At 41.3% G+C, this 14,718-nt stretch overlaps 1 protein-coding gene across 2 annotated transcripts in view; it reads right to left on the reverse strand.

Moving 5' to 3' along the window:
* Positions 1 to 111: 111 nt before the first annotated feature.
* Positions 112 to 14,718, reverse strand: part of pan3 (poly(A) specific ribonuclease subunit PAN3) — a 28,140-nt gene continuing 13,533 nt past the window's right edge. For both annotated transcript variants that reach the window (XM_034108459.2, XM_034108458.2), the window contains exons 16-18: positions 6,923 to 6,987; positions 6,697 to 6,835; positions 112 to 2,392 (exon numbers count right to left, since the gene is read on the reverse strand). In XM_034108459.2, coding sequence (XP_033964350.1) covers positions 2,252 to 2,392; positions 6,697 to 6,835; positions 6,923 to 6,987 — 345 coding nt within the window. In that variant the 3' untranslated portion in view covers positions 112 to 2,251. The remainder of the gene's footprint in view (positions 2,393 to 6,696; positions 6,836 to 6,922; positions 6,988 to 14,718) is intronic.

Below are 14,718 nucleotides of genomic sequence, written 5' to 3' on the forward strand. Positions count from 1 at the left end.
CTATACCACGCCTGGTTTCTACACTACACCGTGCCACATAAAATACCATGTTTTTATGTTGCATCTTCATACTATTTCAATATTCGCTAAATAAGACAAGGCCATACATCCTTTCGTTTTGGTATTCTTTATTAAAATACTGCTGTACACACAAATATTGCAAAATTTGAGACAAGAGAACACAAGAGGGGCATCAAACTAGATGGTGATTGTTGTAGTTTTGTTTATGTGGGGGAGGAGAAGTTTGTCACTAACATATACTGGAGTGTGTGTGTGTGTGTTCTGATGTGGAAGATAGTGATATGACCACTGACAATGTGGAGACCAAGTTGGTGTGTGTGTTTGTGTGTCGAGGGTTTTCTATAGCACCACATTCACCAAATAAGTTTGTCGGTTCATTTCACTAAAACAGAGGAAGTAGTGGATGATGTTTCCAGCTTGCTGCAGGTGTGTTACCCCCAAGTACAGAATATCAACTTGTATGTCAGCTTTGACAAGACACTGTTTACATTGTCCTCCTTGATGTGTCTCTTATCCGACAGTGTGCTTCATACCGTACACAAGACCCTGTTTTTCTACGGTCTTAAGCTGTACACACCCGTCAAAAGCTACCGAGAACCAATCTAAGGCAGAGAAATCGAAAACAGTGGTTCGACAGCGCTTGGATTGATCTCTTTATCAGGGTGAAGCAGGTTAGCACAATATTCATTAAGTGACTTTGATTCAAATCATCAAAAGGAGTATGAACCGTACTTAAGGGCAACATGAAACCCCTCACAGCATGATCTGCACAGTGCCAGGAACTTCCTTAACCCTCCGCCTGGAGACGCTCCACCTTAGCGAATCTATCTGACTGGACAGGGGGTCGCCAATGACAGCCAAACACATTCAGTCATTGGGCCCCTCCAGCTGTTTGTCATCCTGAGAGAAATCCAAGCCACCCGAGTGAGAGACCGCTGCTTCGTCTCCAGCATGTTTATATTCCATGATCTTTAAAAGTCAAACATAAAAAACTGTTGGTGCCCTGTTCTCCCCTTCCCTAAAACCCCTGCTGGAATTGGTCCACAGAATAATAACTTTTAATTGAGGCAAAAACAACTAATTGTCGTCCCAGCTCCCATCATGCATTCCTGCACAATATCTGAGAAAAACACAGCTAGAAAAATCACAAAAAGTGTCACTTTTCAAATGTGGAGAGGCCAAGTGAAGAAAGGGATAAAAGCATGAAGAGCAGGGGAGAGAAAGAGAGAGAAAGGGGACATATGGGGGACAAAAGAATGACATTCCACAAAGAGGCAGCTGTGGCTCCACCTCAACAGAAGGGCTACGACCAGGTGCTGGACAGCTGAACCAAACCCACCCACCCTTGAGCAGTTCATGTCACGATAGCGGCTATTAACCAAAGGCGGATGCTGCATATGTAACAAAATCATGGTAGGCGGCGATGGGAGAAGACACTCCTTCCTCAATGCCAAAATAAAAACATGTTTCAACCTTTCAAACCCCAGTCCGTGCCCACACACATGAGCCTGATGTTCCACCATTTCATGAATGAAAATGTCAGAAATCCATCGATTGTTCCAGTTTGAAGAGCCCACCCACCCAAGTGGTTTGTCCTTTGTGTGGGGGAACCAAGGCAAAGGTGGGCTGGCCCATTTCATGAAACAGGAGCCATCCCACCCCCGTGAAAGCCTCGAGTGGTATGTCCTGTCAGTCAATAGAAGGCTGGATTTATTTTAGTTTTTTGTTTAAATTCATATTCTGCTCTGGTGTTCATGTCCGTGTGTGACGTTAGCTCTCTTTAAACCCTGCAGGCCACTCACACATATCCAAAACAAATTAAAATCTTAGTGCATCCTCCTCAGAAAAAATAAACCCCAACTGTAGAAATAAACAATAAAAGCCGGAAGAATGTTCAAAACCTCATGGTTCGTTTCTTGTTGTGTTCCCCAAATCTAAAAAAATGTCATCATACTTGTTCGTCACAGCTTCCGTATGTGTCCTTTTTCGCTTTGTTTTTTTTGTCCTTTTGATTTACGTTTTTCAGCTGCGGGGTTTAGGAAAACTAAAAAAAATACACTTTAGAAAAAGCCTTCCTGGTGGACACGGTCAGTGTATGTGACTGAGGTTCACGAAGCCCCGCCTCGCTGCCTTGGCCATGCTGATGTCATCTCCACGAGCCTGGTCCTCCACTGTAGTGCAATAATGTGCTCCAGGTACGGGCAGTCCCCCCCTGGGCCCACAGGGGGCGCTACAGGGAGCCGGAGGCCGCCGCCTGCAGCTCCTGGAAGGTGCTGTCGAAGCAGCGCTTCAGGTCCGAGTACGTCACCACCAGCACGCTCTTCTCGTCCCGGGACACCAGGCTCATCTTCTCAGGAACACCCGCGTCCAGCTGGGGGAAACAAGAGGATTCCGTTTTTAACAGAAACATTTATGGAAGCAAATTGTTATTTCTAAGGACTTAAAGTACAAATAGAACCGCTAGCTGATCAGTCAATTGTCAAATGTGACCCGCTCCGAAACCAGTCGAAAGTCGCAACGGCTCATTTCAAAATAAACGTGGATTTGCGTAAAAAAATTGGTTTTCAGGGTTCGGGTGTTTTGTTTGATTTTAAATAAACAAAGTCTTGGCTTTCAGAATATGAAACTTTTATTTCCAAAATCACACGATAAATAAATGTTTGAAGCTTGTAAAGGGACGAAGACAGCTCTCCCTCGCACCCTGCTGTTCCGCACGCCGCCCCCCCTCCCTCCGCTGACATTATGAATGAAAGAGTATAGTAACCATAGATAACACGGCAGGGTCCGTTACAGTTTCTTTTCATCTGATTTCAAATAAACAAAGTCTTGGCTTTCAGAATATTAAACTTGTTTCGGCAAATTCAGATGATAAATACAACGTTGAAGCTTCGGCATAATTACAAGCGGAGAACGGAGTGACTTGACGTCACAGCAGGCACAACAACAGCCGGTGTTTTCCCCGGGAAACAAACAATACACACAAACGCAAAAATACACAAACACACCCACTCTCACTCGCGAGCTTCCCCCAGACCAGTAATCCAAACAAATATTTTCCCTCCGTACTACTTTGATCATTTGCTAATAACCAATCAGATCGATGGATTCCAGAGAAGAGGAAACCTTGAAGGCCTTTTTCTCAAAACGATGACAGTCATTATATAATGTGACATATTTCGCTTAATATTTGGAGCACAACAACAATCCTGATATCATTAGAAAGCTAGGAGTCTCCTCTTTCCAGCAGTGTATACAACTCAAAATGTGTCTTCGGGTCAATGCGACGGATTTCGATGGAGCAGGGCACAAATAATAATCTAACTGCCAAAAAAAACAAAAGCTCGACTTTATGACAGCTTCTCTCATCTGAGGATTTTACGTTTTATCTCCTGTGATTGTAAACTCACATTGGGCTTTGGGTAGAGATGCTTTTTCAATAGACCATTGTTAGACCAAAAGAATAGACAAAATATTCAGCCGGTCGATCGACGATTTAAAAATAATATTACTTGAAGCTCTTCTTTTTGGGAAGTAGTTTGATGGCGAGATAGATATCATGCGGAACTACCGATTAATATAATCTAAGAATATGTCGATTAAATAACGAGATAAGACTCGTGAAGAACAATTTGTCACAGCTTCTACGGTGCGAAGAGGAACAGCAGAAGTGAGAAATAAACTTGTCAATGAGTTCAGCCTGGAGACTTTTCTTTTAGGGCTGCTTTAAGATGTTGGGTAAAGCATTCGAGATACGATTCCCGTGAGCAGATGCAAATCAAACGTCCCCAATAGAAGCAGGCCGATAAAGAACCTACTTCTACTTTCTCTGTTCTACCATCGGTTGGCCCGATTGAAACGACGTTCTCACGCTTCCCTTCAGTCAGTGCATATGAAGCAGAAACGGATGTTCTGAAAATAGTCGGCGTCGCATGTTTGCATAGGGCTCAGATAAATACAAACCTGTCTCTGAAGTGTTAATGGTTACACAAGACAAAACATCGTTATGACATCATACAGGGATGCAAACTCATCAGGTATGAAAAAGGTGACAAGGACCCGAGCACCCCGACCCCAAGGAATATCGGCTTTAAATTGAGGAATAACAGGATTTTAGCAGTCAGAGCAACTAAAGCAGGTAATAATAACAGAAACGCCAAAGAGTCACATCTAATAGAAATATATAAAAGCATTTATTTTAATTGTGTAGCAGTCAGTTTATAATGTTGGCTGTTGAGCATTTTGGAAATGTATTTTCATGCCTCTGTGCAAGGCTTAGCCTTTCTATCTTTATAGCCACTGGTGTAAAGTGACTAAGTTCATAAACTCAAGTACTATACTTGGGTACAATCTTGAGATACTTGTACTTTATTTAAGTATTTCAATGTTTTGATACTTTGTTCTTCTTCTCCTCTACAGTTCAGAGGTACATGGTGTACTTTGACTCCACTACATGTATTTAATACCTTTAGTTACTTCACAGATCTGGATGAATGATGTGAAATCTAATCAAGTGTTAAATCAGACTTTAGTTCCACCTGGAATAAATCCACCAGCTACCCTGCAGTCTACAAAGTACTTCAGACTAGCTGCACCTCCACCAGCTACCCTGCAGTCTACAAAGTACTTCAGACTAGCTGCACATTTACCAGCTTTGAGAACACTTTCATGATCAATCATTATAAAACATATCATATATATTATTCTGAAATGGACCAATCTGCATGACGACTACTTTTACTGTCTTTCACTATATTTTGATGATAATACTTTTCTACTTTTACTTGAGGAACATTTTGAATGCAGGACTTTTACTGGAACAGAGTATTCCTACACTCTGGTACTTCTACTTTTACTCAAGTACAAGATTTGAGTATTTATACTTTTACTAAAGTACAAGATCTGAGTACTTATACTTGTACTCAAGTACAAGATCTGAGTACTTCTACTTTTACTCTAGTACAATATCTGAGTACTTCTACTTTTACTCTAGTACAATATCTGAGTACTTCTACTTTTACTGTCGCTACTTTAACTATATTTTAATGATAATACTTTTGTACTTTTATTTGAGGAACATTTTGAATGCAGGATTGTTCCTACACTCTGGTACTTCTACTTTGACTCTGAGTACTTATACTTTTACTCAAGTACAAGATTTGAGTATTTATACTTTTACTAAAGTACAAGATCTGAGTACTTCTACTTTTACTCCGACAGGGAGCTCTGCTCTGAACACCTGAACGGCCCGTTCTAACAGCTGTTCACCAGCGGTCCAGTCTGTGCCACAGTGACTCCGGACCACACAGTTAATATTAACGAACGCACCCGTAGGTAATGTGGCTGCTGAAGCTAGACCATCATCGCGGCCGCAGATTACTCCGGGTAATTAAAATATTTTTATTGCAGATCTACATGAATCACACACACGACCTATTTTGGATTCAAAATGGCGAATTTCGCCGAAAGGTGACAAGTTTGCATCCCTGATCATAAAGTGGCCAAAATCTGATCAGCTCATTTTCAGACAGGTTTTTATAGAAATTGATGTAGAAGAGACATGAAGAAGAGGGGACACATGTTGATGTAGAAGAGACATGGAGAAGAGGGGACACATGTTGATGTAGAAGAGACATGGAGAAGAGGGGACACATGTTGATGTAGAAGAGAGCATGAAGAAGAGGGGGACACATGTTGATGTAGAAGAGACATGGAGAAGAGGGGACACATGTTGATGTAGAAGAGACATGGAGAAGAGGGACACATGTTGATGTAGAAGAGACATGAAGAAGAGGGGACACATGTTGATGTAGAAGAGACATGAAGAAGAGGGGGACACATGTTTGATGTAGAAGAGACATGGAGAAGAGGGGACACATGTTGAAGTAGAAGAGACATGAAGAAGAGGGGACACATTTGATGTAGAAGAGACATGGAGAAGAGGGGACACATGTTGATGTAGAAGAGACATGGAGAAGAGGGGACACATGTTGATGTAGAAGAGACATGAAGAAGAGGGGACACATGTTGATGTAGAAGAGACATGAAGAAGAGGGGACACATGTTGATGTAGAAGAGACATGAAGAAGAGGGGACACATGTTGATGTAGAAGAGACATGAAGAAGAGGGGACACATGTTGATGTAGAAGAGACATGAAGAAGAGGGGACACATGTTGATGTAGAAGAGACATGAAGAAGAGGGGACACATGTTGATGTAGAAGAGACATGAAGAAGAGGGGACACATGTTGATGTAGAAGAGACATGAAGAAGAGGGGACACATATTGATGTAGAAGAGACATGAAGAAGAGGGGACACATGTTGATGTAGAAGAGACATGAAGAAGAGGGGGCACATGTTGATGTAGAAGAGACATGAAGAAGAGGGGACACATGTTGATGTAGAAGAGACATGAAGAAGAGTGGACACATGTTGATGTAGAAGAGACATGAAGAAGAGGGAACACATGTTGATGTAGAAGAGACATGAAGAAGAGGGGACACATGTTGATGTAGAAGAGACATGACGAAGTGGGGACACATGTTGATGTAGAAGAGACATGAAGAAGAGGGGACACATGTTGATGTAGAAGAGACATGAAGAAGTGGGTTTTGCATAATAGGTGACCTTTACATAAAGTTCCTTTTAAAGTTCCTTTAAACAACAAATGTCTGACCTTGTTGAGGCAGGCGACGATGTGGCTGAGGTCGATCCAGGGCGTCCCCGCTTCGGTCACCTGGTGGAACAGGTGGTCCCGGAAAAGCTTCAACAGGTAGCGATCACCCGTCTCCGACCACGTTGGGTCCTTCTGGAACCTGAGGCACACAGAGAAGGTCAGAGGGTAGTAACAGAACAACACACACACACACACACACGTGGAAGTTAACACAAGTCCTACTTACTCTGGACGCTCGTTGATGGTTCCCAGTTTGGCCAACAGGCGGAAGAGACGGCCGTTCTGCACCTCCTGCAAAGAGATTATTCATAAGTCACAAAGCGTTGTATCTCTGACAGTTTGATGAAGGGCGAGACCACAAAAGGGTTTGAAGTGCAACATGTCCTTGACCAGAATTTGACCTTGTAGTTTCATTCACCCACCAGCTGTTCAAAATATTTACAGAAAAATGGACAGTCGGCAGCGGTAGATTTTAGATCGAGGTTGAATCACACACCGTCACTGAACACAAGTAATATCATTATCTTGACACAATACAAATATAACCAACTTGAAGCAACAGACCTTTTGGCCCGAAGTGAGGGATACATTCTGCAGCGACGTTCATTTAGATTTCCCACCATGACCACACTACTTGCTGGAGAGTATGCAGATAGTGCACCCGAAGGGTCAATTAAATACATAAACCTGAAACATGCCCAAAAAAAGGAGGGGATTTAAGAATGAAGAAACGTTGTGAAAGTAAAAAGGCACAGGTGAACTGACAATTAACTAGGGATGTAACGATACCAAAAACTCACGGTACGATAATATCGCGATAACAAGTCCACGGTACGGTATTTATCGCGATATTGAATAATAAAGGGGGGGAAAATGTGTTTTCAATACAAATGCATCTCACAAATAAACAAGGACATTTAATAATCAGACCCTGCAATAAAATAAATCAAGTTTCACTTTAGTTTTTCAAGTAACTCAACTCAAACTCACGAGTCCCTCACTCAGCATCATCAGACAGGTTTTTAGGAATATGAGAATGTCCACATTTCCAGGTATTTATAAGCTGGGATGTTTGGGCGTTTACAATATCCCCTGCTCTGGAAGAAACTCTCTCGCTTGGTACTGATGTTGCTGGGACAGCAGTGGTCGCGTTAACCGAATATTTTATTTATCAATGACGGAACAATCTGAAAGCAGATTAGAACAAACTCGGAACAGCGCCAAGGTTTCCCCGCAGCGAGGCTCTGGTGTTATGCCGTGTTATGCTGCCCTCCAAAAGGAAATGATATAGTTTCCAAACCGTACAGATCAACACATGTCTGGGAGGTTTTGCTTTACGCTGTGGTGCGCTCCCGCGAGGTGCATGCACACACGGCAAAAAACAATCAAATAAAAGAAGTCACCGGAGGAGTTAAAGGAGAGTGACAGGAGCTTGAGAAGAAGAGGGAGAGAAAGTTTTCAGCCAGCTTGGTCGATGGAGTAGGCTTCTATAGAGTGGTGCAGTGACGCGTCCTAAAACCCTGTTATAATCTATCCAGGGCCGTATCCAGGAGTTCCGAAATACCGAGGTCCAAACATGCTAGGGGGGTTCGGGAGATACCCCCGAGATTTTCATGATCTAGTTAGGTGCTTTTTAAGTCCTGTGGGGGGGTCACACATTGGATAATATATCGATTTCAAACCATGTCAGTGGGCTGCAGCATAGATTATTTTTGAAAGTGTAATACATAAGAATCAGTTGATTGTTACTATTAATGATCTGGACATGCAGACGAGGCTAACATGATCACAACACATTGTCAACATTCATTTTCTCTCTCCTTTCCATAACCCCCTCTTCCATCTTCTTGAGTCTCTCTGTCTTCTTCCTGTTCTTTACTCTCTCTGTCCTCTACTCTTTCTCTTTGTTCAATCTCTCCCTCGTTGTTCACTGTTTGCTCCTCCTCACTTGTCGCTCCTGCCAGTGAATTAAAAGCAATTCAGCAATTTAGTTCATTTCTCTGGTTTGTTTGCATTCTTTTTTTATTTAAAATCTGTTTTGTTTGATTCTCAAAAGAGAACAAAGATGTAAGCAAATGGTGTTTTATACAATTGTATGTTATGACATCATAACTGCAATAGATATATGTTGTTTTAAAATGATGCTATTTTGTAAATGAAGACTATTGTTATAGATAAATAGATACACTGAAAAAAGTGCAACAACTGTGTCATTTAATCAAAGTACATTTTTAAATTGGTCTAATTAAGAATCATGGTTTCCGTTTTTGATTTTTTCCGTTTGCCCAGAAAACATAACACACCCCCTGAAATAACTTAAAAACAATATTCAACCTAAATCGTTATTTTCACTTCAAAGCATGTCACGTGACCACGTGACCTACAAAGCAAGGTGGCAGCCGCCATTACACCGCTACCCACCGTCTGACCCAGAAACACTTTAAATAAGGTAAGGATTTGAAATGGTTGCTTTTTTTGTTTTAAACTGTTTAAATGTTTATCCATTTAGTGTCGTGTCAAGATAAACAACTAATTTACCATCTGTCTTTGTATTTGGCTATGTGTTAGCTAGCAACGTTTAACCACGTGTAACCATTTTTTAAGGATGGCTTAACCAGATAATTTTCATACAAGTGGCGATTTTTTGTTGTGTCGGTTTGACTAGTGAAAGGTTTAAATAGTTGCAAATGTTATATTGGTTTCACATAAGGTATTTTATATGGGGCTATGCAAGTTTAGCTACGTGCTAACTAGTTTTTAAGCTGTTAAACCAGGTCATTTTCAATGCGTGCTCCGCTCATAAAAAACACCGCAGCATATTAAACACACTAACAGCCAGACCCCAGCCAGCGTTAGAGATGTTTATACTTTTGGCGAGCCGTTATTAAACCTCCGGGACCGCGTGCTTGTGTGTCCGGGGCGGGAGATCGATGTGATTGGATTCAGCTTCAACGCACGCTGCCGTGTGGACGCTGCGTTACTCTACTCTAACCTCAAGTGATAATATATCTAGTTAGGTACCCAAATGTTAAGTAAGGTAATTTAAAATCCATCCATCCATCTTCTCCCGCTTATCCGTGGTCGGGTCGCGGGGGTAGCAGTTCCCGCAGAGAGCCCCAAACTTTCCTTTCCCTGGCGACATCAAGCAGCTCTGACTGGGGGATCCCAAGGCGCTCCCAGGCCAGCGAAGAGATATAACCCCTCCACCTGGTCCTAGGTCTACCCCTCGGTCTCTTCCCAGCTGGACGTGCCTGGAACACCTCCCTAGGGAGGCGCCCAGGTGGCATCCTAACTAGGTGCCCGAACCACCTCAACTGGCTCCTTTCGACGTGAAGGAGGAGCGGCTCAACTCCGAGTCCCTCCCTGATGACCGACCTTCTCACCTTTTCTCTAAGGGAGACACCAGCCACCCTGCGGAGAAAACCCATCTCGGACGCTTGTATCCGCGATCTCGTTCTTTCGGTCATGACCCATCCTTCATGACCATAGGTGAGGGTAGGAACGAAAATGGCCCGGTAGACAGAGAGCTTTGCCTTCTGGCTCAGCTCCCTTTTCGTCACAACGGTGCGGTAAAGCGACTGCAGTACCGCTCCCGCTGCTCCGATTCTCCGGCCCATCTCACGCTCCATTGTTCCCTCACTCGAGAACAAGACCTCGAGATACTCGAACTCCTTCACTTGGGGTAAGGACTCATTCCATTATTCATCATAAATCTAATTGATGGATTTATGATCAATAGATTTATGATTCGAAAATTATAAAAGTAGGGTAGACATGTGGATATTATCCGGCTGAACAAAACGTGATCCGTCTCTTAAATGTGTCTCAACCACAGACTTTATTTCCAGCTATTTTCCAAAATCCTATGGAGAAATTGCTTTGCTTTTTGTTGAGGGAACCGGAAGGAGTTTACTTCCGGCTTTTAGGACGCGTCACTGTGGCACACGTTTTTAGAATGCAATATCAAGACAGAGACATTGGAGATGCACTAGTCAACCTGACATCCACTGCTGACCTTGAAGATTTGACAACTATCAAGGTCATCCCAATACCTGATGATGGTGTCCAAGAATACATCTTTACCGTCTGTGAAGAAGCAGCGTCTGCTCAATCAGATGAGACTGACATCTTGTCCACACCCTCCAGCTCAGTCTCTACAAGAACTCGTATCTGGTTGAAATGATTGAACTGACACAAAAGGCCAACCTTGTTCAAAGATTGCAATGCTAGGGATTGAACTGCATTGGCCTCTGTGTTTCATTTGAAGTTAAAAAAGAATGTGACTTCACAGATTCTGGTAATGCTACTTAAAGCCTTCTTAATGGCTAATACATGTTTATCTGAAGTTGTAATTAAGAGCTGCAGAAAATATTGTTGAAGTGTTTAAAGATGTAAAGAAAAACAAGATGTCATGCATACGTTCTAGTCTTTAATTAAAAGGCAGCCAGGTTTAAACGCATTACATATTTACATTTTAAAGGAGAGATATGCAAGCTAGTTTAACATGTTCGCATATTTGTGATGTATTTGGTTAAGGCTACAGGAGTTTTTTTAAACAAGTCAAAGTGATCTTGATTTACTTTTATTTATTTATTACATAAGTGCAAATTGGTTGCATAATTTACTCAATTGATGTATTTATTTTTAATTAAAAAAATATTGTATTTTATAAAACAGAATAGGTGATGCGTATTTTAAAGACATCCCAATAAATGTTAAGGTCTTTTGAAGAGAATATTCCTGTCTTTATGTGAACTGAGCTAAACAAAGTGTTATAAGTCAAATGTTTACAGTAAACAAAACACAGTATTGTATTGATGTACATTAAAGTGATTGCTTTGTAATAAAAGAAAATATGTTAAGCTATAATAAAAAATATTGCCTGCAACAAAATGAAGTATTTTTTTTTATTTTTTTTCACAAACTTAAAAACTCTACTTAAAAAAAATTAAGTTATAACAAAGTAATAAATGTTGTGTGGTCTTCAGAATGAATCATCTTATTACTTTGTGTGAATGTAAATATATATCTTAGACAGAAGCAATATTTTTCACTTCACTCAACTTAACTTTTTTAGGTTGAAAAATGAAGTTGGAATAAACTAAAATAAATTAGCTGTAACAAATTAGGGAATTTTTTTTAAGTTAGTCCAAAGTATCAATTTGTTCAGTGTAGATAAATAGATGGCCGACATTCTTTTGTGTGACTGTACCTGCAGTTCCTCCCTGACTTCCATCACTCTCTCTCTCTCTCTGCCTGTCCTGTCCTGTCTCTTCCTTACCAAAGCTGAGCTTCGACTGACGTAGTCTTTTCATTATATCTGAGTCAGTGTAAAAAGAAAACAATACAATGTTATATCTTCAATGTTTTTACTCAAATTGAAAAGAAAGAAAAGCATTACAACGTGTGTTAAAAGGTAATCCTTCTGACATTGGATGAATGTAATTAACTTTAGCTCTCTAGATAGTTTATTCACGCAATGTAAACCAAAGTATAGCCTATAGCTGCAATATAAGTTAGTGTGCATGTTGTCGGACGTCCACTGACTAACGTACAGCGTTCACACAGGACCTGCTGCTCATATGATGTTCTGTGAGGAGCAGAAACACAAGCAGCCCGCTGGACTCAGACCTCTAGATACTTCATCACTCCTTCGCTGCTCCGGTTCAAGCATGGATGTATAAGGGTACAAGTCCGAGCTGCGGTGGTTTGTTGATAATTGTCGTCTTCTTCTGTTTGCTTTAACCGAGGCAACGTAGTTATGCAGCGCCCCCACCGTCAGTAAATGGAAGTACTACAAAGAACCCCGTTTAGTGCAATTATTTCACAAGTTTTGTTATACACAGCTCGACAAATATTACCGAGGTCCGGACCTCGGTGACCTCAATGGTGGATACGGCCATGAATCTATCGATTAGATTTATGATTCGAAAACTATAAAAGTAGGGTAGACATGTGGAGATTATCCGGCTGAACAAAACGTGCCTTTATCAAACAGGTTTGTTTCCACAGACCTTATTTCCAGCTATTTTCCAAAACCCTGTGGAGAAATCCCATTGCTTTCTGTCGAGAGGACCAGCAGCTACTTCCTGGTTTCAGGACGCGTCACTGCACCTCTCAATATGATGGCAATATAAACAAGGTCTTCTGTCGGCTCTGTACATCAATGCCGACCTATGCTGACAAGTAAGTGAAGAGTAGACCATATAAAGGTATTGGCTTTAGGGAAATGTCCCAGCAGTTTAGGATAATGAAGGTTCTAATCTAATCTATCACAGAGTCATTACATTTCTAACTCCTAATGACAGGAAGGCAGAAAGCGCATTATACAAATAATAATAGCATTTTTTTTTAAGCAATGACTACAATATCATTATTTTAATAAACCAAATATGAACAATTGAGGAAACTGAGGAAGAACTGATGATTCAAATGTTGTAGTACAAGTTGTAATGTAGTTAATGCATAAATTACTATTGCAACAAATGTGTTCATTTTCTTCATTATTAGTCGATTTTTTTTGGACGAAAGCTCCGGGCCAGTGATAATACAGTGATAATACAATCACCCGGAGGGCCAGTGGAATTTTACCCTTAATGTCTACCCCTGACAGGTCTCTCTTGAAAAAGAGATCGATGATCTCAATGGGACCACCTGGTTAAATAAAGGTTTAAAACAAAAAAAAGTTTAAAACAAAAAAATTGCGGTAGATTTTGTCCGTCTCACGACGGTATTGGGACGTTTATTTACCGCGATATTCTGTATATTGTTACATCCCTACAATTGACCCTTTCAAAAAAAACCTTCTCACCCCGGCAAGACCACGGTCAGAAACTGAAACCGCTGTCGCTTGAGTTTCTTCCCATACATGGTGCTTTACAGAAAACACTTCCTCCTTGCTGGAACCAAAAGAAAGCTGCATTATCATCACTGAAAAACCAACTGTGAGATTTTCTAGAGCAGGGGTCTCCAACCTTTTTTAGGATGAGAGCTACTTTCAAAAAGCAAAACAAGTCGTGAGCTACTTTTAGTCCGCAGTGTTTATATTTAGCACATTTTAACATTATTATATGCTTACCTCTAACCTTTGTGTGCTGTTTGGGTCTGTGGGACCCGTTTTCAGTGTTTACTAAAAGAACATGGACGCTCTAATTATTTTAACCTGCTTTATTTGGGAGTGGACCTCACATACTCTAGGGGGGTCCGGGGGCATGGGAAGGGTTAAATGCATCAATCTGGTGCACTTTGAGCACAAAATGGATATGGATATAGCAAAAAAGTAACAATTAAAAGATGTTTGGAGTTTTATTTGAGTTATTAATTTTAATTTGTTGTCTAAGAGATGCTGATTTGAAACCGTTGTTACATACAGATACGGCATTTCCTGTTTCTGCCGGAGCGAGGGGAGGCCGTCCCAAAGCTTGCCGCCGTATTTACTCCCCCCATCTGACAGGAGGGAGCCTCGTTGAGCTGCGAGTGTCACTCCGTCACGGAGGGGTAGGGTGTAGGGCGTGGTTTGGGATTGGGATGTATGCCAGCACTGGATTTCTAACGAAAATGTAAAATTTCCCTACAACCTGCTGCATTAAAATAATTTGCATCTGAATGTTTTTCAGAGTCGGGTTTCGTGATGTATGAAATTCATTTGAATAATAACGTTTGTTTGGTGCGCTATTTAAAATTGGATGTGCAACAACAAGTTGATCGACCGAAAGAAAACCGCCACATATTCCGATAATCGATTCATTGTTGAAACATGAATCCAGGCTACCAGGGAACCCAGGAATGACATGAACACACTGTGTCCATCTGGGGTTTCATGCAAATGTTGTGTTTTTTGACATGTTAAAAAAAATAAAAAAACGTTTACGAGGAACATAAACCCCACTGCTTCTATTCCCTGTATGCAGATACGCATTGAGCTGAGGCATTATGCAAAGATCCCATGGTAAACTAGAAACGGTTACACTGTCCCAACAGCCGTTATCAGCAGATCACAGGCAGGCTGGGCCACAACAACAA

Source organism: Pseudochaenichthys georgianus, chromosome 20 (genome assembly GCF_902827115.2).
Source record: "Pseudochaenichthys georgianus chromosome 20, fPseGeo1.2, whole genome shotgun sequence".
Classification (NCBI taxonomy): domain Eukaryota; kingdom Metazoa; phylum Chordata; class Actinopteri; order Perciformes; family Channichthyidae; genus Pseudochaenichthys; species Pseudochaenichthys georgianus.